The 26,146-nt window shown below is 42.1% G+C and overlaps 1 protein-coding gene across 4 annotated transcripts in view; it reads left to right on the top strand.

Moving 5' to 3' along the window:
- Positions 1-14,632, top strand: part of RUNX1 (RUNX family transcription factor 1) — a 247,844-nt gene extending 233,212 nt beyond the window's left edge. For all 4 annotated transcript variants that reach the window (XM_027583259.2, XM_027583258.2, XM_027583257.2 and 1 more), the window contains 2 exons: positions 4,018-4,179; positions 9,645-14,632. In XM_027583259.2, the coding sequence (XP_027439060.1) occupies positions 4,018-4,179; positions 9,645-10,120 (638 nt within the window). In that variant the 3' untranslated portion in view covers positions 10,121-14,632. The remainder of the gene's footprint in view (positions 1-4,017; positions 4,180-9,644) is intronic.
- The last annotated feature ends 11,514 nt before the right edge of the window (positions 14,633-26,146 follow it).

Genomic DNA, 26,146 nt, shown 5'->3' with positions numbered 1-26,146 from the left:
CGTTTTCTTAATGGACATGTGAACTAGTTGAGATCGGGTCTTTGCCTCCTCTATCCTTACCTCAAATCTCCAGATTTCTTGACCTTTACCACTTCATCTCTGGGGCCCAGTTCCTCTCCAGTGCTGAAGACCGGCCGGCAAGCCGTTTATCAGTGAACAGCGTGGTATTACGAGGCTCACCCTGGAGCAGGTGTGTGTGGCCTTACCAATAAATTATCAGATAAATCCCTTGGCATAGGCTCATTTTCCTTTTTAATAATAAAATCATAAAAAGTAGTCAGACTTATTGAGCATTTAATACGGCCAAAAACTGTGTTACTTGCTTTACATATGACTTATCTCACTTATTCTTCACTACTACCATTTGAAGTAGGAAAACTACGTATCAAAGAAAATAAGTGACTTGCCCAGGGTAAAGGCAGAATTCAGACTGAAATCCATTATTTAAGTTAGGTGCTTTCCCTAATCTGTTCCTTGCAGAGGCAGAACATAAGTGCATAATAAATGTCATCAGGGTTATCTATAACGTGGGAACAGCTGTTTCCAAGTCCAGATTACACAGATAACCCATCAGTTCACCTGAGTACAGGTCCCCCACTAGCTGTGATTCCCTAAAGGCAAGTACTATAATCCATTCACTACTGAGTCCCCAAAGCATTGACCCTAGTAAAGCAAAAATGCTCATTGGCAACATGAATGAATGAGGATGTGAATAACTTCATGAGCCTATGAATGAATAAGTGAACAAACTAATGAATGTGAATGAATAAATGAAGCAATTCTCAGCATATAATCAGTGCCATAGGAAGAAACCTTTTGAAGCATCATATGCTCCCAGGATGTTCACTGATACCAGACTAGAAGCTCCAATGCGGCAGGGACTACATTGGTCTTATTCATCAGGCTATTACTAGCTAAGTTAGCACATGCCTAGCACATACTAAAATTCCAATAAACTTTTGTTCTTTTTGATGGACTGACTTATCAGAGGCAATCCCTTCAAGAATAAGTAGCCCTGCTCTCTGGAGAATGGCTGACAGTGGTTCTCTTCCTCAGCCTATGGCTTCCTTTCTGGATAACTCCCATCTTCTCCCTGCCTACTTCTTCCAAGAATAGGTATATTTATTGTTATAAGCACCATTCTTTACCGCACCCTCCCACCTGATTCTTTCTTAAATCTGATTAGCACATGTTCATCAGAGAAACACTGTAAAGGACCTATTTGAATTCAAATCCTGCACTGTGACTGTTGGAAGGAGCTTTGAGATCATGTCTTTTCAGAGAGGAGAATGAGGACATGTAAACAAGTAGTTCAGGCTCAAAGACAAAACATGGAGGCCACTTCTCCTGCCTCTCAGTCCCATGCTTGGGGTTGCCCACAGTACTGCCATTTCCATACCTGCCTTCATGTGTTCGAGTTGGCCCCATCAGAGCAAGAATGGTAACAGAACAGTAAACTCAGCATACACCATATTGTCGGCCCTGGTTTTTTTGTTCTATTTTGTGCTTTTGGTTTTTTTATTAATAATACACGTAGAATTAGAAAACACCCAAAAAACCTGACATGAGAAGCTCGCCATCACCACCTTCTGGCCCACCGCTGGCAATGAATCCAAAGGCGGCTCACTACAGGTCACATGAATGAAAACTGATCACGCAGGGGTTTTAAGTGCTCGCCCTCCTCTAACGCTGGAAAGCTAAGTTGTGGTGTGAAGCAAGAATGTTGAATCTAAAACCCTGTGTTGAAAAAAAAACAATCACAGAACTTGGACTTTAATCATAAAGATCATTTTACCAAAGCATATTTTTAAAAGGCTGTGAAACATTATGCAACGTTTGCATGGTTTAATTATGAGTTTAGAAAAGCCTAGCACAACTTTTTCACTACAGTAAAACATGACAGAGCATGAATCATGGCATAATACTTTATGCTTACTGTGGTTTTAGACATGGGGTTAGGGGTGCTGGGCTGTCTACACAGCAAGGCATGAATTACTGAACCACAATTCACACCCCGGAGGGCTTTATGACAATTATAAAACCTCTTTTGTTTGCTTCTTAAATGATTAAAATATTTGAGTACTATATACTCACCTAGCAAATGTGTATATCTAGGACATACGCATGTCTTAAAAAATATCTGAGTCTATAATTTATTTTTCACTTGGAGGAAAACCCTTGTAGTAAAATGAGAATATTGAACGATCTGGTATTTTGTTCTTTGCTTTCAATTATTGGAAACACTGTCGCCTGGATCTTTGTGCAGGATCTTTGACTGTAGCTGATCATTCATTTCCACTGAGTTTAGAATGGACCAACTCTTTTATTCCTTGCCTTCTGCTCAAATTCCCCAAAATTCAGAATGGAATGAGGACCCTTCTTTAATATTAGATTTCAGAGATGCTAAGTTAAAATAGTTGCCCAGATTTTCCAAACTTAAAAATTGAGTTGTTTTTTTTTTTACTTTACTTTATAAAGAAAAGAAAGAAATCGATCCACATGAGGGACAGGGGAGGGGGCAAGCAGGCAGAAGACCCGGGGATCCAGGTGGATCTCCAAACCCCTAATTCTGTTATCCGCTTTGCCAGCTTCGAACAGATAAACAGAAACAGCAAACTTGAACTGCTGGAAATGAAAAGCCCCTGGAGGAACGAGAACTGAATATTTCACAATGAGTAGGAAGAACTCACTTCTTTACGTACTGGCACATACAGAGCCTGTACCCCATATTGTCCTGAGGATCGTTGCTCTTTCTAGATGTACTCCCAGCATCATGCAGCCCTGGCTATGAAGACCCCTGGAAGCTAGCGTAGTCCACAGAGAAGGTGGGACACAAAGAGAAAATCAGTGTTTAACCATAAAGAAATGGAGGCTGTCTTGTGGGGGGACCATGTCCCATTCAACTTTCCTTACACGTATTGCCTGAGATTATAGGGTTTGTTCATTTTTTCTTCTCCTTTTCATCTGCACTGGGATGCTTTTGAAAACTAAGACTCCTATGAATGCTGGAGTCAAATTTACAAAATCCTTTTTACCTAAATCTTCTGAAGCCAGAGTTTTGTCTCTTCTCTATCCCAGTCCTCATTTAATGGCCATCTATAAAATACTTGCTCAACATTCTGCCCTTTATACGTTGCAGACTTGAGGTCTTGAAAAGGTGTGGGACACCTGTCGGTCTCGGGTGGTAGAGCCGGCTCTCTACTGCTGGGCTTGTGAACTAATCCTCAGGTCTCACCACCAGCTTCCCAGGCAGACCTTCTTTTCTAAATTCCTTAGGAGACAATTCACCTAAATAGAGGATATTTAAAAGCCCTTGGGATATTTTTGCCAAAGGTACAAAAAAACAAACAAACAAAAAAAAACTCTATGTTCTTTTTCGCTTACTGAGTACAGACGGATAGGTGATTGCCTGAGTTTATAAAATGTTTCTAAGGATGAGAATTGTACTCTTGATAAAGCTGATATTGTCTGGGCAGTTGAAATGTGCTGTAGTTCAACAGGTGAGCATTAACAGTTCTACCTGGAAAGCATATTCAACTTCTCCTATCATTATTAGCATGATTAAATCAAACCTCCGGAAGGAACAGTTATCAGAGGAAAATCTTCAAGAATCGCACATAAACTGTATTTCAGTATCTTTGTGGGAGGGATGGAAATCATCAAACAAAAGCAAATACTTGGACTTACTAAACACTGGTCAACAGGCCACAGACATGTATAACATATTTAAACAAAGGTGACTAGGGGTACCTGGATGGCTCAGTCATTAAGCATCTGCCTTTGGCTCAGGTCATGGTCCCAGGGTCCTGGGAGCCTGCTTCTCCCTCTCCCTCTGCTGCTCCCCCTGCTGGTGCTCTCTCTCTCTCTCTCTCTCTCTCTCTCTCTCTCACTGTGTCTCTCTGTCAAATAAATAAAATCTTAAAAGAAAAAAAAGGTGACTAGCTTTTTATTAAAAGGTTTTTTTTTCTTAAATCCCACCCCACTCTACGTATGACTGACCTCCCTGATTCTCTGCAGACACAAGGCAGATCCAGCCATCCCCACCGTGGTCCTATGATCAGTCCTACCAATACCTGGGGTCGATTGCCTCACCTTCCGTACACCCAGCAACACCCATCTCACCTGGACGGGCCAGCGGCATGACAACCCTCTCTGCAGAGCTTTCCAGTCGACTCACAAGTAAGCTGCTTGAACACACCCTTTGAAGTCGAGCTAGAGTGGAAGGTTCGAGAGACTGGAGATGCATGAAGGGTTGGCAGTCATTCTGGGGGGTAAAATGTGGTTTAAAGACAATGTTGTCTAAGTCCCATGTCCATGCACTGATTTTCCCTGACACCTAGAGACAGAGATTATGAATACGAAGGCAGAAGAGGATTCTTTGGGCATTTTGGGGTTGCTCATATTTGGCAGACAGTGGTAGCAGCTGGTGGGTTAATAATATACAAGGCCAAAGGAATCAGCTTCTAGAACTCAGGTGGGACTGTCCATCTGACAGTGGCGAGCTTTCGCAGGTCATGTGAACAACACTGGGGTACCTGTGGAATGGGAGGCATCTACACCCCAAATGAGACATTTCAAACTAAGAGCTGTTCATCCCAGATTAGAGGAACAGAATGGAAAGCTCGGGTGTCATGGTTAGCATAATTGTTGTTAATATGAGCTCATTAAATATTAGTCATTTAACCTATGAGACCTTTGGGCTTGGCACTCACCTTTGCTCGTGGGCAGGGAAATCGGAGGTAGAGAAAAATTCCTTTGTTGAAAGCAAAAGAAGAAACTAACTCCCTGCTTGGAGCTTTGAAATTGGAGCTGGACCAAACTATGAAAATACTTCAGAGAACTTCAGCATTATGAAGCCTGCAAACACACTTCGTATGTTTGGGGGGGAGGGTAGTTGTTTTTGCTTTTCAGCTCTTGAGATCAGATTATAGTAGATTAGGGGGCAGGCGAAAGGGGCAAAGGCATCATGTCTGCCATTTTAAATGTCGTATAATGTGTGTTTTCTAGACAGTTGTGATTACTTGAGATTTCACCAAATGCTTTAGCTTTTTCTCGGAGCTTCTGAACAACAGCGCCACTTGCATCTGGGGCCAGAGAATTCTTTGTTGTGGGGGGCTGTCCTGTGCGCTGCAGGATATTTAGCAACATCTCTGGCCTCTAGATGCAGCAACAGGCCTCCTCCCCCGCATCAAGACAACCAAAAATGTCTCCAGACACTGCCAGATATCCAGAGGGCCCCCAAACTGCCCCCCAGTTGAGAACCACCACCTTCGAGTATTCTTAGGCCCTGTGGTAAAATGGGAAAGCCAACTTCGTTGTCCACTTTTTGCATTAATGCCAACATTTTCAGGGCACCTGCTGGGCTAAGGAGTTGAGGAAGTAGCATAAGAATGATGACGTCTGTTCAGCTTGTTGTTTCAGAAGTTCTGTTCCCTCAGGACCAGTTTGATTCCAAAGGCACTTGTCAACTTTTATTGATTCTTCTCAGTGGCACTGCTCTGCTCTCTACAGCTAAAACAATTACTGTTTTCCTTGGTAATGTGCCTGCTGTGGGCCCCTTGGAATTTATTACGTAAGACTTTTGACTTGGTCAGCACCCAAGATCTGCACCTTATAGTTTCAAGAGCCCTCGGGGGGCAGCCGCTCCACTGACCAGTGTTCAGATGTGAGGGTGACTTTTCTTTTTTTTTAAAGGGAATCGGTAACGTGCACTCCCAAGTCCCATGTTGCTGTTACACTTCTGAATAACCAGGACTTCAATTACCTGAGAAGTGGGGAAGGACGTTTTATGGCATGAGGGTGTGAGGTACACAAAAACCACGTCCCATTTCAGCGCCCAAGAATGATTCTCCCCTGTCATGGAGGGAGGGCAGGAGAGAATTTCAGATGAGCTTTCCCCAGTGGCTGGGAAAGGCATGGGAGACTGCTCTTCAACTTGGCAGATCTCCCTCTGAGAAATCAAGCCTGGAGTGCCGGCCTGAGAAGCGTTGTCATATGCCTGGGGGCAGTAGGGGATTGCGACACATAAAAGCCAAGTGGCTGCCTGGCGGCCAGCCTTGAGAACCTGACACTGCTCTCTGCTCCTGCTTTTCCTTTTAATCCTTCCCCAGAGCTCTGTGTTCAGCCCCTCTCCCCACCCCCAGCCCCACCTGGACTTCCTTCTGCAGGGGGGACTTGCACTGTCTCTCTCTCTCGCTCTCTCTCCTTTGCAGACAGTCTCCACACCTTGTCTGAAAAAGAGATGTCATCTGGAGGTTTTCCTTTATTTTTTTCTTTAAAAAAAAATTAATGTTTAGCTGCCAACCTGGGCGACAGACGGCATGCATTAATCTGAGTCATGCCAAAGATCCTTTTAAGGCCGCCATTATCTGCTCAGGCTGTTTAATCCTTTGGGGGCAGTGGGAGGGGCTAGAGTGGGACAGCTTTCATCCATGTCAAGCTGTAGAATGAACACTTGAGCTGTCATGGCAAATATTTAGCGCCATCAGTGGGGAAACATTTCCAACTAAAATACCTGAACCTCCTAATCCCCAGATTTCCTACTCTCTAAAAGCTCCCTGTGACTATCAGGGATCCCCACCCCCACCCACTATGGAATAAGGGGGCATCAGGCCAGCCCAAAGGACAAATGGGCGACAGACAGGTGGGGTGAATGGTGCGTGACCGTGGGGCTTGGTAGGAAATGTCAGACAGGACATAAAACTGGAAACAAATATTTGAATAGATCATTTGAATCGGAACATATCTAGAGGGCTGAAGCTCTTTTACTATCAAAATGTGCGGGAAAAGCTACTTTCACCAAACGGGTGGCCTTTTGTCCAGTGGCACTGGTGCCATGTAGACAGAAAGAGAATCACAGGCAGTACTGAAGATCTTTCAGATATTCCGCACGCAAGTGAAAGAACTGTTTTCCCCCTGACAGCTGAGACCATAACATCATTCCATTACTTATGTCCGTGACCAGCCTCGGACTCACTCGGGATTACGGTAACTTGGTACCATCACCACATTACCATGTAGTCGTTGGGACAGACTGGCAGAGCATGTCCAGACATCACCATGAAACAGGGTGACCTTCCATTCATTTTCCAGTGGATTCACCTTTTTGTCTCAGGGCAAATGAAGCAAGAGGAATACTGGGCGGGTCATTAATTTGTGTCCAGAGTCTTGCATCAGATGCCAGCAAATTGATGGTATTTGCCTAATGCTCTTCCTCCTACCTCGGCTTCTCCCTAGACTATAGAAATCTAACTGGAAAAATGGAGTCAAGCTTCCTGTCACAGCTCTCTGGGTGAGCAAAAACAAGTGACACAGAGCTTGCTCACAGACAGCCCCAGTAAGCGGGCAGGAACAAACTGTGTGGAATGAGGTGCGGCCTGGCTTCAGGACGAGCTAGAGAGTGGCCGTGGAAGGGCAGCCCCAGAACCACTGTCAGTTTACAATGTTTTCCCTGCCCACATGTCTGACTGGCTTTGAAAAGATTAACAGCAGTGTTTGTTTGAAAGTCAGACTCCTGGTTTCCTCATTAGCAGAGAGATTGGCTGCAGACTTTGGTTGTTTCTATAAACTTTAATTACCTCTCTGATGAGAAGTATATACCTCCTCATCACATTCACCCCAAATTTATAGAGGAGTTCGGAGAGAGAGAAGGAGGAGAAGGGAGGAGGAGAAGGGGGAGAGAGGGAGAGAGAAAGGGAGAGAGAGTGGAGGAGAGACAGAGAGAGAGACAGGCAGAAAGAGAATGAGAACACTAGCTCTCCCTGCTGGAATAATAGGCTTGAAATATGAGGAAGTTGATCAACCCCGGATGCCTTCCAAAAACAGATTAATCCACCCTGGTAGCTTTCCTTTCAGAGCAAACTCTTGGCTCTGTCAAGTTTCTCTATGGGCCTGAACACAAAAGGACACCAACCACATGCCATTCTGAGTTTGGAGTTATTTTGTATGTTGATTTGAGAAGTTACAGATTTTAAAACATTTAATTCTTGCCTCTGCTATCTTTTGGGTTTGCTGTTGTAAAGAGTACGGTCCTGGCCCAGTATTTGATGAATAATTCTGAGGAACAGTTACCCCCAGGACACCATCCTATATTTACATGGTGGTTCTCGGGCGGAGGGGGGGGGGAAGAATGCTTGCCCCCCCCACCCTACCCCCAGAACATCTGGCAGTGTCTCGAGACATTGTTAGTTGTCACAATGCGGGGTGTGGGGGCACTACGGACATTTGGTAGACAGAGGCCAAGGATGCTGCCAAACATCCTACAATGCATGGGACAGCCCCCCACCGCCCCAACAAATAACTATCTCTCCCAAAATGTCAATAGTGCCACTGCTGAGAAACTGATCTACAGAACACAGGGAACGCTTCCTGGCACCCAAAGGCCCTAGTAGTTCCCAAGGGAAGCCTATGCTAAAGAAAAATGCAGAAGGATGCAATAAAGGCCTGAGCCAGTTTCTGAAACCATAAATGCAGAATCCTAACAAAATGAGTTTTATAGACAAACTTTGCCATTCCTGGTAAAATTTCAACATGTGCAAAAATGGAGTGGATAAATCAAGGCCCTGTGGCCGTTTGTGTTAACAAATCAGTGAAGCACATATGAGAGAATACCAGGTGACACTGAGGCCATATTTTTCTAAAAATGTAGAAGTAGTTTAAAGGCACATGTGGGAGACAAAGAGTGGTACTGATACTCACTGACATTCACTCAGTCACTGCTACGCTACGCATTAGGTCGAATCATAAGAAATTGCCAATTTTTAATTGAGACCTACAGAAACAGCAGTTTCCTATGATTCAACCTAAATATTATGTATAACGTATTATAATGTTATTATATATTATTATAACACAATATATTATGTATGATATATTCTATTAATATTAATCTATGGATGCATCCATTTCATTAGTATTATATAATTTTATAAGTTACACATTCTTACAATTATATTAATGTCACAGATTACATTTATATTAATATTGGCATATTAACATATTGATTATAGAGGGCTGGTAAACTTTTTTCCATAAGCGGCCAGATACTAAATATTTTAGGCTCCCCGGGTCCTGCGGTCTGTGTCATGACCACTCCGCTCTGCAGTGGTGGATCAGCAGCAGCTATGATAATACTGAACAGGAGCGAGGCTCATTCCAGTGAAACTTTATGCATGGCCACCGATATGGGAATTCCACATAATTTTCACATCAGGAACTATCATCCTTCTTTTCACTTTTTTCAACCATTTAGAAAAGTAACTCATTCTCAGCTTGGGGGCCGTACAAAAATTGGTGGTGGCTAGACGGTCGGTTTGCCAACCCTGTAATTACATCAATATTATATGTATTTTATCTATACATAGTATGTGTTAACATTACATTGTATTACATTCTATTATATTGTAATGACATTGTAGCCTACCCCACCTTACATTCCGTGAGGCCCCGGATTACCACCCTCTCTCATCGCAGACCATCACACCACCTCCCTGCCCACTAGCATGCTGGGTAGGCGGCCCCCTCGGCTCCGGGGGCAGCAGCATTCTGGGTAATCCTCCTGTGGGCGGGCCACGGGCGGGAGGGGCGTGGCCTCCCCCCTCCAGCCTCACGCTCTTTTCTCGCCCCCCCCCCCCCCCGCCCCGCAGCAGCCCCCGACCTGACGGCCTTCGGTGACCCGCGCCAGTTCCCCGCGCTGCCCTCCATCTCAGACCCTCGCATGCACTACCCCGGCGCCTTCACCTACTCCCCGACGCCCGTCACGTCAGGCATCGGCATCGGCATGTCGGCCATGAGCTCTGCCACGCGCTACCACACGTACCTGCCGCCACCCTACCCTGGCTCGTCGCAGGCACAGGGCGGCCCCTTCCAGGCCAGCTCACCCTCCTACCACCTGTACTACGGCGCCTCGGCCGGCTCCTACCAGTTCTCCATGGTGGGCGGCGAGCGCTCGCCGCCGCGCATCCTACCGCCGTGCACCAACGCCTCCACAGGCTCGGCGCTGCTCAACCCCAGCCTCCCGAACCAGAGCGACGTGGTGGAGGCTGAGGGCAGCCACAGCAACTCGCCCACCAACATGGCGCCTGCCGCGCGCCTCGAGGAGGCCGTGTGGCGGCCCTACTGAGGGCCTCGCGGCGGTCGGGCAGGAAGAGCGCCCCTGCCCAGGCCCAGCCTTAGCCCGGATGACCCCGCGAACGCAGGGTCCGCGGCCGGCGCTGGGGAGGGGGCGGGCCCTTGCGAACTGGGTTCTGGGATCTAGCTCTGGTCTGCGCCCACCCAAGCCCGGCGCCAGGGCCGCCTACGCCCCCGAGGCCGTACGGAGCGCCTGAGCGCCGTTCTTGTGGGCCCGGCTCACCTTTTCCGAACCTTGACCCAACCTGAGGGTGTCCGCCTCGCCACCGCGCGGACGCGTCGTAAGGCAAACAGGAAGATTCCCAGAGGGAAACTGTGAATGCTTCTGATTTAGCGATGCTGTGAATAAAAGAAAGATTTTATACCCTTGACTTCACTTTTTAACCAAGTTGTTTATTCCAAAGAGTGGAATTTTGGTTTGGGTGGGGGCAGGGAATGCAACTCCTCTTGTTTGGTATCTAATTCATATTTTTTAATTTTCTTTTCCAGCACCTTATGAATTGCAAAATGCGTATTTGCATTTGGGGTGGTTTTTATTTTTATATATATATAAATTTGAGCTTGCTTCTTTCTTGCTTTGACAATTGAAAGAAATATGATTCCTTTTTCTGTAAGTTTTATTTAACTTTTCTTTTGGACTTTCGTGTAGTTGTTTTTTTTTGAGAAACAGCTGCAGCTTTGGGTCATTTTCAACTACTGTATTCCCACAAGGAATCCCTAGATATTTATGTATCTTGTTGTTTAGACACCTACTTATGTGTTGATACTTTTTTAATTATTTAAATGTACTTATATTAAGAAGAAAAATATCAAGTACTACATTTTTGTTTTTGATAGTAGCCAAAGTTAAATGTATCACATTGAAGAAGGCTGGAAAAAAAGGATGGGCAATGTGATGACTTGGTTATCTAAATATTGTTTACATTAAACTCCCTTTCATGTTAATCAAACGAGTTGGTAGCTAATGCAGCAACGTTTTTAATACGATTTTTAGATACTGAGGGTCACTTGAAGGATCTGAAGTATGGAATTTTCTGCCAAGCTCAACAAAGGGTCTCATATCTGACTCCCTCCCTTCAAACAGAGAAGGTCAAATCTGGTTCCAGGAGGTTCAGATAGATGCCAATGATTGCACCTCTGGAGAGGATTTATTTTCTGCCTAGGGATTTGCTCCCTCCTTGGGCTCTTGATAATTTCAGACATACTTTGTAACCATTGAATCCAAAGTAAGCTATGTGGAAGAGCAATATCCACATGGGAACCGAATGAACGGATTTATGGGTTCTTTAACTGCTCCCTTCTGGGGTAGTAAGGAGATCATCTGAATCCAGAATTCAGAATTTTAGCTCCAAGAAAATACTCCTGTTTGATACAGTACCTGTTCATTGATGCAGAACAAAACTTGTGGCTGTCCCCCAAGGCTGGGAGTGGAAGAAACTAGACCTGGTGCTTTTGATGCCCGAAAGTCTCCAGCTGAATTTTCATAGGGTGGGCTCAGAAGCAGAGCTGAACAGGACGGTTTACCTCCGTGTGCCTCCATGGTGTCACATGGGAAAGTATTGTCCCACCTGTGCCAGACTCCATCCCATGCTGCTCATTCAGCACCCAACTTTGCATTGCTTTCACCAGGCTGAGACCCTACCTAATGGGGTGTGTGCACTTTTATCCGTGCATCTTGTGTGACAGGAAAGATTCATGTCCCTGCTGCCCATGGCTACAAAAGTGTCCAATGTCACTGTAAATTTTATGGCACTATTTTTATTGGAGAATTTGGTCAGAATGCAGTTGTATAATTCATAAATACTAACTGCTGGTTTTGACATATATGTGCTCAAAATGATCTGGTTGTTATTTAATGTACCTCTTAAATTAGTTGAGATGATTTCAGGTCAACTCTGAAGAGTATTTGAAAGCAGGACTTCAGAACAGTGTTTGACTTTTATTTTATAAATTTAAGGATTCAAATTAGAAAGATCTTCGGCTGCAGGCAGCAAAACAGCTGGTCTTATTTAAAACAACTTGTTTTTTAGTTTTCTTATATATATATATTGATTATTTGTTTTACACAGATGCAGTAGCACTTTGGTAAGAATTAAAATGTAAAACAGTTTGTGTTGTCAGTCAGGTCATTCTTATCTAGAAAAGAGCTAAAACAGATCTCGGAGAAACTCAGAGTATATTCACTTTCATTTTAGACATGATTCTGTCTCCATGATTCAATTTGATGTTTTATTCTGTATTACATTTTTGCAGCAAAATTACCCTTAAATGTCAGTAAATTGAAAATTTTTATTTTTGAAAAGGACCTTTGGCCCCTTGACCCCAAATAGAACCTAAGTGTTCTTTTCAGCACATGTTGCCATATCTGACCTGACAAACGTTGGGGGAAAATGAAGGAAAAAAAATTATATTTTTCAGTTCATTTCTGGTACCTGAAGATATTCCAACTCAAAACCAGCCTAATGCCCTGGAAGGGGATCAGACAGTGCTTCACATTGAATCTTCACTCTCAAAGGCATGTATGATGAGGGCTTGTCACTTTGTTGGAGACCCACTGGTTTGGCCAGTCAAGAGTTTCACAGACCCTTACCAGCATATGTAGTACTTAATTGTCCCAGAAAAAATTAAATCAAACTAGTTGTTCGGAGATAGGCCTCATGTCACACTTAATGCTTTTTTCCCCCCTGGGGAAATAGCATTCATTGCCTTCAGGTAAATTAAGGTGGTCCTTCAATCAAGGAGACCTTTAAGCCAATAATGTAATAACTGGATATATCTGGGAGCGTTGGTCCAAGAGAAGAAAGATTAAATAAGCCATTTCTACTGCTTGTTCATGCCTTTATTTATGTCAACATGGACATGTATTTTAATTCTTTTTGGTTTTCTTGCTGTATTTCTTATATGACTTATATTTCTTAATATGACTTATATTTCTTTCCTTCTCTGGCCCCCTAATATCTCCCTCTGTTTCTCTTCCCCTCCCTCCACCAAGCCTCTCCTCCCTCCTCCATTCTCTCGCTTTATATAAGGAGACAGCACACACACACCCCCAACTTCACACCAAATGTCCAGAACATGAGGAGCTGCAGGTCTCCTCCCTTTACATAAAGGAGCATGGTGAGTCAGCCTTTCTCCTGCTCGTCGTGGGTTTCTTCCAGCAGAACAGAGACATTGCCAACCATTTTGAATCTGCTTGCTGTCCAAGTGCAGCAACAGAAACCTTCCTGGACAAATTACAATCAGTGAGTTAATAGACAGCCTTTCTGCTGCCTTGCCATTTCTGTGCAGATAAACAGAAATGCTCTGATTGGAAAGGAAATGAATGGTTTCACTCAAATGTCCTACAATTTAGGATTGCAGGTTTCTGTCCTGAAAGACCTGCTTCCTTAGGACATTCCATCCTGGTGATTTTTGTTTTTGGTGGTTTTGTTTTCTGGGGGTACAACATGTTTGGGGTCTTTTATACATGAAAAATCAGTTAACAATAATCTCAGAAAACATTTTTTACATCTGAACAAAATGCCTTTTTGTTTACCTACAGTATACAATTGTTTGGGGTTTTTGTTTGTTTGTCTGTTTGTTTGGAGTTTTTCCCCTCCCTTTAGCCAGATCAGAATTGATGAGGCTGATCATTTGGCATTTTTTTTCCTTCCAGAAGAGTTGCATCAACAAAGTTAATTGTATTTATGTATGTAAATAGATTTTAAGCTTCATTATAAAATATTGTTAATACCTATAATAACTTTTTTCAATTTTTTGTGTGTGTTTCTAAGGACTTTTTCTTATGTTTGCTAAATACTGTAGACAAAAAAATGCTTCTTTCTACTTTGTTTATTTTAGACTTAAAAATGAGCTACTTTTTATTCACTTCTGTAAAGAGCTAATAGCATGGTTCCAATTTTTTTCTAAGTTCACCTTTTGTTCTAGGGGAAATGAATGTGCAAAAAAAAAATAACTGTTGGTTATTTGCGCTATTCTGGATGTATAAAAATCAATGGAAAAAAATAAACTTCCAAATTGAAATGACAGTAAAACACATCTATTGAAAAAGTAACAATGGGAATTGCAGTCCTACTTGGACAGGCCCCACCTAGTGTCTATTTGTGTAGCAGTTACTGGATCTGTTCACAAAGCATCCTGGAAATTCGTGTGTGCTTTCTTTCTCCCTGGTACTGACATATTGAATACTTCCCGAAAGGGAACTGTCAATCTCGAGGTTTAAACCAGATCCAGTATGAGAAAACACCCCCCACCCCAAGTCCCTCTCCAAGGTGTTTCCAGACAGTGCAGGAGAGCAGGCAGTCCATCGTGTGTGGTCTACTGCTCAGAGTCAGGTTGGCTGCCCCCCCCTCTGCCGGGATCATTCCCGTGCCCAGCCTGTGCAGGGCAGCTGGACTGCTGCTGCCCAGGAGCCACTGGAGCCTTACTTTCTTTGTACCACAGTTTCTTCTGTAAATCCAATATTATCACCAGTGAATGGCAAATAAACAGTTTGGCAAGTACATACACCATAGCACACTGGTGTGGTCTTTTTCTGAGATGGAGGGGCTAGGAAGCCAAGTGAAACCACTGCAACACACAGGAGAACACCTTCAAGCGAGCTCTTCACGGGCTCACCAGGCTTCAGGCTGACGTCCGTGCCTTCTCCTCCCTGTGCGTCCCGCACCCCCTGGCTTCTGAGGCCAGGACGGCCCAGGTAAAGCCCAGGCTCCTGGTGCTGCTTCTCTGGGTATGAAGGAACAATGAAGCATGCTTTCATGTCTGTATAAAAAAAAATAATAACGATAATAATAATTCAAAAGAATGACGTGAGATTTGCAAACACGAAGAGGAAAGGGTAGATGTTCAATAGGAGGCCAGTCACCATCCCTGGCCTCCATTTCTTTAAATCGGGGGAGTCAGCCTTGAGCTGTGATGGGGAGTTTTTTTAAAGTTCTTCCCTCACCACCCCCACGGTGCCAAGCATTATTCGTATTTTGGCATCGAGACTATGGGAACCAAGTTACCTCCTGGCCAAGAGTCACCAGAACTCCTTCACAGTTCTTGTCATTGCCTTCTCAAGATCTCCCATGGTCTGCAGGGTGGCCACAAAGAATGTCAGGAACCCACGCAAGTGGGATCAAAAGAAATGACTGACTGGGGAAGTCATGGTTAATGAGCAGAGGCAGGAAGTGGGTGGGAGGATCAGGTTATATGTGTTCAGAAAGGGAGCCTCATGGAGCTGCTGAGCATGTCTTCAGGAGCCAGACTGCCTGGGTTTGAGTTCCAGTTCTGCCTCACGCTGGGCAACAAATTAAACCAGTGGCCTCGCTCTTCTCACCTATAAAAGAGAGACACTAATGCTATCAGTTAGGAGATCTAAATAACTTAAGACATGTGAAACATTGTATAAAGCATTGGCACATAATACATTCTCAATAAATGGAAATACACAGAATACTGCTCATTATTAACATAAACAGCTTCAAATAAAAAGCTAAATGCTTTCTACTTCTCCCAATCCATGCCTTGCTGTTACTGCTAACTGGGTGGTGTTTGCCGTTCCAGACTTTTCTCTATATCTATAATATACACCACATATTTTATCGCATCCATGCAACAAGGCATCATACAATACATATCATTGCACAGCTTTTGTGCTTAATATACAATGTGAGTCCTTCAGCACACTTAGATCTACTACATTCTTCTTAATGACTACATTGCATAAAACTGTATGCTTGGACTCATTTGTTTACCCCTTCCTTTACTGAGAGACAGTGAGGGTGCCCCCCATGTCTTGCTATACAACAGTTCTCTGCATATATCTTATGACCTCATGCTTGAATTTTTGTACATTTAAAAGGAACTGCTAGTTCAAAATGATTTTGCATTTTGACAGATACCTCCAGAATGCTCTTTCAAAAGGTTTTATTGAATTAGATTTCCAGGGTCAGGGCCATGTGCTAAGAAGCAGAAAACAGAAACTTGCCAGGTAAATGCTTGATGGCCACTGTCTGTAGCAGGTTTTTAGACCAGATCTTAGTGCCAGAGAGATCTTGTGCTTTCTGAAGTGCTTAAAGCATTCCAGGGGAGGAGTGAATTAAAAATAACAACACACATGTAAATGCTTACTCCAAGCCAGGCTCTGGTTTAAGCGCTTCACATACACTAGCTTATTCAATTCTTATGGTGACCCTATATGAGAGGGGGATCCCGTTTTTATCCCCATTTTGCAGATAAGGACACTGAAGTCCAGTGAGGTTAAGCAATCCACCTATGTCCCATGGCTGTTGGTGGAGGAGCCAGGATTTGAGCCCCAAGTCTGGTGCACTACTCCTTGCCCTTCACCGTTTTCTAGACTGAAACTGTGAGCAACATTGACATTCACTGATGACCAAAGACTTGAGTAAATACTCATGGGTGGCCTTTCCCTTCAAAGAATGCTAGTCTGAAAAGCAGAATGGAGAAATGAGTGCATGAGAGTTTCCAGAAAATGGGGAACCCAAGGGGCTTCCAAAGAAATTGTTCACCCTTGCTCAATACTGAAGATCATGGAGAGTTCCAAGTGAAAAGCCTCTTCCCTGCATGACTGAGTGTGTCAGGCAGACCCTGTGAGGTCTAATTGAAAGCCTCAGCCCTAGTCTTCCATACCTTCTCAATTCTACCTTTCATCTATTTATTTATTTTTAATGAAGAAACTATGTTTTTTTAAGACAGTTTTAGATTTACAGAGAAGTTGAGCAGATACTACCTAGAGTTTCCATCTCCCCCGCACCCTCTGAGAGCCCCTCCACCAGCAACCAATTTCCCCTATGACTAACATCTTAAACATTAGTATGGTGCATTTGCAACAACTAATGAGCCAATATCGATACCTTATTGTTAACTGAAGTCCGCAGTTTATTCAGATTTCCTTAGTTTTCACCTAATGTCCTTTTCCTGTTTTAAGATAGTGCATTACATTTAGTTGTCATGTCTCCTTAGGCTCCTCTTGGCTGTGACATTTTCTTAGACTTCCCTTGTTTATGAGGACCTTTAAAGATACTAGTCGGGCATATTGTAGGACGCCCCTTTATGGGAATTTTTCTGCCGTTTTTTCCTCATGATTAGACTGGGGTTGTGGGTTTTGAGGAGGAAGATCACAGAGGTAACATGCTATTTTTATCATATCTTATCAAGGGTACATACTATCAGCATAATTTATGACTGTTGGCATTGACCTTGATCAACCTGGAAGTGTTTGTCAGGTTCTCCTCTGTAAAGTTACCCTTCAATCTCCACTCCCCTTTCCATACTGTGCTCTTTGGAAGGAAGTCACTACACACAGGCTGTGTTTAAGAAAGGAGGAATTGTTCTCTCTCCCTTCAGGAGGGAGGAGTCCTTGCTGAGAGCACTAGGTTAGCCCCAGCAGCAGTCAGGTGGTTCCTGGCATAAAGCATTCTCTCTGCTACCCTCTTGCTAAGTGCATGAGCACCCTGTCTCTGCCCCCTCCAGCCTAGACAATCCAAAGTTTCAGATTTCGAGAAACCAGCTCCATGTTGCCTAGTCACTTTGGGTCCACTGTCTTTTCAAAGCCAAATTTTCCTTCACCTTTTACTTCCAGGTGATGCTAATAAAGTCCTGACCAAAAAGTATCCAAATGTGGCTCAGGATGCCAAAAAGTCACCACCATCTTTTTTTTTTTTTTTTTTTTTTTTTTTGGTTTGTGGATCATTGGTTGAGCTCTATCTTATGACCTGACAGAATTCCCCATATCTTTGTTCAAAACTGGCCCACTCCACATCCCCCCCCTTAAATGGCGTCTCAGAATCCTAGATCCCAGAATCCTAAGGGAATTCTGAAGTGAGGGAATTCCCCTTTCTCTCTGATGCATAAATACCCTTCTCTACCCCTTACCGTTTCTCAGGGATAGCCTTGCCTCCTTCCTGACATGTTCTAGAATTAAGTTCCCTGCTCATATTTTCAAAGGGAGAAAAGATGACACAGAATGTGTTCACTGCCCCAGAAGGAGGGGTGTTCATTGTGTGCCAAATTTTAATATTGGTAATTAAGTTTTGCATACCTCAAATTCTCCCTTGTTTCCACTTCATTGATGCTATTGTAAAGACTAATTAATGTTTTGGAAGTGTTTTGAAGAGGAAAAGTCTTACATGCATACAAAGTATGATGATTTGTTATTACAAGTAGTAGTACGGGACCACTTTCTTCCCTCACTTTAGGGATTATGGGAGGGTTTCGGCAGACAATTCAAAGATGCAGTGTCTTTCTTACAAAATGGCTGCCTTTCATCAAAAATTTATTCTATAGCAGTGAAGACAGTGAAGAACAGAGTCTTTCCCTCCTACTGGGGGAGGCAGATCCCAAACAAATCAACAATAACATATTGTGCATCAGATGGTATATTCATTTCCAAGGATTGCTGTAACAAAATACCACAACTACATGGCTTGCAACAACAGAAATTTATTGTCTGACTACTCTGGAGGCCAGAAGTCCAAGATCAAGATGTTGGTGAGGTTTATTCTATCAGACAGATGCATATAACACCCAGTGCTCCATACAATACATGCCCTCCTTAATCATGGAACACTACATCAAAAACTAATGATGTACTGTATGGCAACAAACATAACATAATAAAAAAAATTATTAAAAAAAACAGATGCAGCCTTGGAGCAAAGCACACAGTTCAATGAGTAGAGCTCATTTCAGCTCCCATTCACCTACTCAGCTGGGTGCTCCAGGTAGGAGATTATTGCAGAAGAGGAGGTAAGGAATGGTTGGATTCTGAATCTATTTTCAAAGTAGAGCCACCAGACTATGCTGATAGATTAAATATGATGTGTGGGAGAGAAAGGAATTGAGGACACCTTCCAGGTTTTAGGTCTGAGAAACAAGAATGAAGTGGGCAGTCTGGAAACAGAAGTCTGGGGAGGCGTGAGTTTGTCTAGAGACCCCTGTCTCATGGTGGGTCAGGGGAAGAGGAGGATGTACTACATGCTCTTCAAGATTTCTTCAAACAATGGAGAATCCACCCAGGTGGAAACAGAAGCTGTGGTAGCCAAAAAAGATTGGCCTCCATTGCTTGTTAAGAATTCTACTTGAAAGCCACATACATGGATTACTAAGAAAGTAGTATTCCATTTTCCAACAAGTATTTTGTGATCTAGATCTGACTTTTGCAAAACCGGAGGGTGGGGAGTGGGGGGCCTTGAACTCTCCTCCTACCACGTTCTCATTCTTTACTTTGGTAGGTGAGGAATCTTCCCTCCATGTGGCCTTATTGCCCATGGGCAGGCAAACCCAGAGCAAGGCCTAAGCGTCAGCTTCACCTCTCCCTACACCAACCAGCTGGCACCCAAGGATGGAGGGAGGATTTCACTAATTTTGTGTGTGCCTTGATTTTGGTTGTCAAACAGAACGGCCTACATGTTAAAACCTGCAAAAACAACAGGATTCATATAGCTGAAATACATGTACCTTCCTTTCATTAATGAATTTTGGAGAGCCAAAACCTGCAAGTTGCCTATCCCAATCTATTTTCCTTAGTAAAGATTCCCTTAGGCACATGACTGCCTGGAAGAAAGACTGTACCTCCCAGACTCCCTTATAGCTTGGCGTCCCATGTGACAAATTTCTGGCCAATATTATCTAAATGGAGGCAGTTTCCAGAGAAACTACTTAAAGGAGAGTGGGTATGCATATGTTGCCTCTTGTTCTTTGTACATTCCCCAGCCTTGCTGCCTAGAATGAGGAGGTAATGGTCAGTGGAAGAGACCTATACCCCAAGGAGTGAATGGCATTAGGAGCCTGGTCCAGTGTCTTCGTGGAATCTCCATCCCGCCTGAACTGCCTATGTCTGGATGCATCTACATGAAAGAAAACTAAACATTTACCTCTCACTTAAGCCACCTATATGTGGGGTTTTCTGTCACCACAGACAAACTTAATCTTAAGTGGCATGCACACATAAATGATTACCTTAGGCAGAAGCACTGACTGGAGGAATAGTGCTTTCCCTTCTCCCAAACTCTGATTCCTTCCAGTTTATTAGGGGCCCTTCTGGGTGTTCAGAGACTGCAAAGTAATGAGGAAGTGAGAGGAGGTAGTGCGGTTGCTCCAGAATCTACCAGGATGAATGGTCCCATGTGTCCACTGCTAGTTCATCCCTAACTCTGCCCTGACATTTGTAATAACCCAAAAATGCCTAAGTCAGTTTGTCAGTAACCACTTTGCCTGAAATCCATTTGCCTGATCATCAAATTACCTTAAAATTTAATCCAGCTCCAGAGTTTTCACCTTCTTTCCATGTCCCATCCTCATCTGCCACATTGTTTTCCTAACTGTTGAATATGTCTGAGGGCATTTCTGACTTTTTAAAAAAGCTTTTGATAGGCAGTCATCAAATTTGCAGTGTTATATGGATAATGTTTTTTTAATTTGCATATCCTTTTTTCCTTTGTAAATAAATGGGGGACTTTTTAGCCAGTTTTTCTCAAAATCCTTTTCTCAAATTTTAACCAATATTGGTTTTTATTTTTTACTTAGTTTTATTTAGTTATATTGTTTTGTATATAGTTTCACATGAAGAGCTTCAAAACAGATGCAAAACCTTCAAAAAGGTGGATTTGAAGAAAACTGGCCATTAGATGACTGGCCATTAATTTGGTTTTCCATAAACTGATTTTGAGTGATATGATCTCCTCCTCATACATAAGACATGTCCAAAATCTATGCTCTTTAAGCCTAATAGAATGACTTGAAATTCCCAAGCCTCAACCTCCACACCTGTGAGATATAAATAAAAATGTCCATTTCATCTATTATAAATAATAAATATATTTGGCAAAAAATAAAGATAATAGAAAATGTTGGAGAGAATGAGTAACAACTAGAACTCTCCTACTTTGCAGGTGGGAGTATAAATTGGCATAACCACTCTGGAAAACAATTTGACATTACCCTCAAAAAACTGAACACATGCTTACCCTTAGTCCCAGCATGTCCACCACTAGAAAAATACTCAATACATTCTTCATACACACCAAGAGATTACTTCAAATGCTTACAGCAGCACAGCATCAGTTGTCATAGCAAAAACTAGAAACAACCCAAATGTCCACAATAGAAGATGGATAAATAAGTTGTGTTATATTCTTACAATGGAATAGTATATCAAGATAAAAGTGAATGGACTGCAATTTCATGTAGCAAAGTAAATTATAGGGAGAAAAATCAGAAGAGTGTACAGGGTGTAATTCTATTTATATGATGTTCAATAGCAAGCAAAATATTTTAAGGGATGCATACACAGGTGTTATGAGAAAATTAGGGGAACACTTAACACAAAATTCAGGATACTTGGTTACATTTGGTGGATGAGGGAGAAACAAATAGAGATAAAAAATTAAAAAAAGAAATAGAGATTCTGGGATATTGTTATATTTTTTCTTGGCTTAGGGGGTACATATAGGCGTATTTACTTAATCATATACATAGAACTTGGTTCAAGTAGACTGTTAATGAGATCAAAACTCAATTTTGGATCAGTGGCTCTAGTCCCATGAACCAACCTGTCATGTGACAAATATATAGGTGGTCATCATGGGAACCAAGTAAAAGAGTAAGTGGCTGCTATTGGAACCACAGCTCAGATCCCACATTCCAGTGCCTGTGATTCTTATATAACCAGATCATTTGGTCAGAGGAAGAAAAAACATGAACATGCTAAGAGGACTGAAAGTATCCATGAGGGCAACTGATATACTTATTTGACTTCCTTTGAATGTCTCTTAACAACAAACCATCCTCAAAGCCCTGATGATGTCCCCAAAGTTATTTATGAACCCTCTCTAGTTGCTCCATGAAACAGAGGAAATAGCTATGTTGTCCAAAGATTAACTCTCCACATGTGGTTAATGATTTCAGTACTGAGGGGGATATGTGCACATGGGTGGCACCTAGAGGTAGGAGATAGTAAAAGTAAAAGAAGCTAGCAATAACCACAAATTTAATTCAGAAACAAAAGTTTCTTTTGGTTTCAGTTGTCTTTTTCTTTCTTCACAAATACCTCATGTCTGTGTAATGATTGGTTCGAGACCCACTTAAAAAACAAGCCCTTAGCAAGATCCCAGCTCACTGGTTAGCAAGGAGGGAAGAAAGCTTGCTTTATGCTGTAAAAGGTTTGATGTAATTGTCCTTCTCCCTGGCCTCTTTGTCTAAACCACAAACTCCTGCAGTCCTGAGATTCTGCTTGGATTTTCTCCTAATATTTGAATACATAAATATAGGTCTGCAAGTACACTGCCCCTGTTTATGAGCCTTTTAAATATCAGAGTCATTTTCAGCTCTTGGGCTTGTCACTTTGAAACATGTACTGTACTACCATTTAACGGGTAGTTCTTTCAGAATAACCTATTAGGCTCTTCCCATCTTGTCTTAACAATGAGTCCTACAGTTAATAAAGAAATACCTTCAATGGAGGATTTGCCTCTATTCCCAACATGTTGAAAATCTCAGTGCCTCCCTTTAATGAGCTGAGTTTTAAAGGGTACAGGTCTGAGTTTCCATATGTGTCAATCTGAAGATGCCGTAACTATGATTCAAAATCAAATGGTCACACTGACAAAAGAAAATATCACAAAGTAGGAGAAAAGTAAGAGCTCATAGGATACCACTTCTCTAGATGCTGCCTGAACTTGAAGTTTAAAGAATGGCTCCAGAAAAAAAGAAAAAGTCTCCAAAGTCATGGACAGCCTGGAGACCAGGTCACATTGCTTAATAGTCATTGTCCCTACATGTTTATCTTGTATCTTCTTGGCAACATTGTGTTCAAATCTGAACTTTGGGACAGTTTACATATTTCTTACCCAGACTAAGATAGAACAAATAAGAGCAAGAATAAAATGGGAGGGTAAAGATATAAAGTCAGGAAAGGAGTTTAAATTAATACATTTCCTGAAATCATAAACATAATTTAGGGTTTCAAAGACCTGATTCTCAGAAGTTTATTAGACTGCCTATCATGAAGTTAAGAAGAATTATGCATTTGGTATGTGAAAAGTAGGTTTTGAGAGATTTCTGCCTCCAGTAATGGTTGGAGTGCTGTGTTTCAGATCAACACTCAGCCGCTTAACCGGCTCCCCATAGGGAGCAACTAATAAAATTTCAGTGTGTGTGTCTGGGTGTGTGTTTGAAGACATCAAACCAAGGTAAGCAAGGACCCTAAGGGGTCAATATCCTAGAAAGTAAGGGGAGTAGGAAAGAAGTGAGAAGTGATATGAATCTGACATTTGGCATTACTTTTGCTTTTCCCTTCCAGTCATTTTCTGTATCTCAAGGATGATAAGAAGCTAAAAAATTTTTTGGTTAGTCTTCAAAGTACAGGGACAAAAATCAGGTTCAGGGCCCTGTAAGAAAGAGACATGAGAGAGGTGCTATAAATTACCCAGGCTTCCCACTGAAATGCTCAAAGAACTATACTTGGGAGTATAGCCTCACAAACAATGAAACACAGACTCTAATCATTTCAATATCTGCATGGATTAAGTTACTCTAAACCCAACTGCTTCCCAAAGCGTAACGGATCCTCAAAGTATATGAACAATTATTTATACACAATGTTTGCTGTACCACTGGAAATTATTTGGCACACTAAAAGACATGAACAAATAACTGAAAACCAAGAGAAATCACAGATTAAAAAAAAGAGTCCCATCAGAGTTGTCAGATACAGACTTCAAAATATATGTGACCAATAAATGCAAGAAAGTTAGATGGCTATTTGTAGACCCTCAGCAGAGAACTCGAAACTATAAAAAAAAAAGTAGACATCCTACAACTGAAAATACTTGAATTGAAATTAAGAACTTTACTAATGAATTTAATAGTAAATGAGAGAGGGCTGAAGAGATCAGTAAACTAGGAGATAGGTCAAAAGAAATAGCCAGACTGAAATACAGAGTTAAAAATAAGAAACCAGTACATAGGGACACCTGGGTGGCTAGGTCAGTTAAACATCTGCCTTTGGCTCAGGTCATGATCCCAGGGTATTGGGATCAAGTCCCGAATTGGGCTCCTTGTTCAGCGGGGAGCCTGCTTCTCCCTCTGCCTGCCACTCCCCCGCTTTCACTCTCTCTCTCTCTCTCAAATAAATAAATTAATTAATTAATTAATTAAATAAAATCTTTTTTAAAAAGCAGCACATACAGAACAGAGCATAGGAGACATACAGTACATGGTGAAAGTTTTAATATACATGTAATCAAAATTCCAGGACAGTAAAAAGAGAGTAGGTAGGAAAAATATTCAAAGAGATGACAGCCAATAAATTTCCACAACTAACGACGTCAAGTCACAGATTTAAAAGTGTTTTAAAAAAGCAAACAGTTTAAATATAAGAAAACTACACCTAAGAACTTCATAGTAAAACTCTTTTTTTTTAAGATTTTATTTATTTATTTGAAAAAGAGAGAGAGAAGGAGCGAGAGAGAGCATAGAGGGAGAGGGAGAAGCAGACTCCCTGCTGAGCAGGGAGCTTGACATGAGGCTCCATCCCAGGATCCTGAGATTATGACCTGAGATGAAGGCAGCCGCTTAACCGACTGAGCCACCTAGGGGCCCCTCATAGTAAAACTCTTAAAAACCAAAAACAAAGAGGAAAACGCTCCTAAAATCAGCTCAAGAAAGAAAGGGGAAAAACATATTACTTTCAAAAGAGCAACCATAAGATTGACAAATAACTTAAACAAAAACAGTAGCAGCTAGGAAGTAATGGGGTAGCATCTTTATTGTAACACAAGTGCCCAACTTAAGGTTTTGATTACCAAGACATCCACTTCAAAGATGGCTACTGTGAATAAACAAATTGCCAGTCACAGGACTAGATAAAGAACCAGCCCTCCACCCCTGAAGTTTCCCTCTGTTTTGGAGATCTCTTGTAGACTATGATAACTGACCATTTGGTCACTTGTTTTCCCCTTCCTGCACTTTAATTCCCACTTTTATGTCTTAATCACTCAATAAAGAGTGAACCTGCAAACCCTAGGCCCCCATCCTTGACCCCAATAAGAAACAACCCTAGGGATGCTTCCCCCACCTCCCCTCTTTCTTCCCTTCTCTTCACTGTATGGCCCCAAGAGTGCCATGTGCCCTCCAAGACCTATAAGTAATAAATCTTGTCTATTTTCTCAAAGTTTCTAAATGGCTATTCCTGAGGTCATCTTTCAATCATAATAAGAACTACAAAGGCCAGTCTATCAACAACTTTGGCTCCAAAAAAGAAAAAAAGATGAGTGGGAGGAACTCACCACAGGCCCATGTGAGTGCCCCCAGACATTTCCTGTCAATAGCATCACTGTTAATAAGCTGAGGCCTACACAAAACAAACCAGAATAAAAGAATATATAACCAACAAATATCTAACAGTGTAAAAGAATAATAAGAAATAATTACTCCAAATAAAGTAAGAATTGTAGCAGCTTAAAGAAAACTTAGCAGCTAAAACAACACAGTAATATTCCACAGTTTCTGTGAGCCTGGAATTTAGAAGCAGCTTGGCTGGTGGTGCTAACTCAGAGCCTCTCATGAGGTTTCCTTCAAGATGTCAGCCAGAGCTACATCATAGGAAGACTTGACTGGGAGTGAAGAACCTACTTTTAAGATGACTCATTTATTAGCCTATTGGCAAAAAGTCTCAATTCTTCAGTACATGTGAATGGATGTTTGAGAGTCCCAATAATGTCCCTTGTGTGATCCAGTCTTTTAAATAATTCATTGTCATTTCTGCCTATTCTATTTGATAGAAATGAGTCAGTAAGTCTAGGGCACATTCACAGGAAAATAAAGCTGTACGTCTTGAAAGTTGAAATATCAAAGAATCTGTGGACACATTTTAATGCCATGAAAAAAATGAAATTAAAGGAATTGTAGAAGGTGAGACAAAAGAAAACAAAAGACAAAAAGTAGATTTAAACTACATATATCAGAAACCATTCAGTATAAAAACCAAATATTCCAGTGAAATGACAAAGACCAT

This window comes from Zalophus californianus, chromosome 1 (assembly GCF_009762305.2).
Source record: "Zalophus californianus isolate mZalCal1 chromosome 1, mZalCal1.pri.v2, whole genome shotgun sequence".
Lineage (NCBI taxonomy): Eukaryota > Metazoa > Chordata > Mammalia > Carnivora > Otariidae > Zalophus > Zalophus californianus.
The sequence above is the reverse complement of the archived record's forward strand: the minus strand, read 5'-3'. Positions and strand labels throughout refer to the sequence as shown.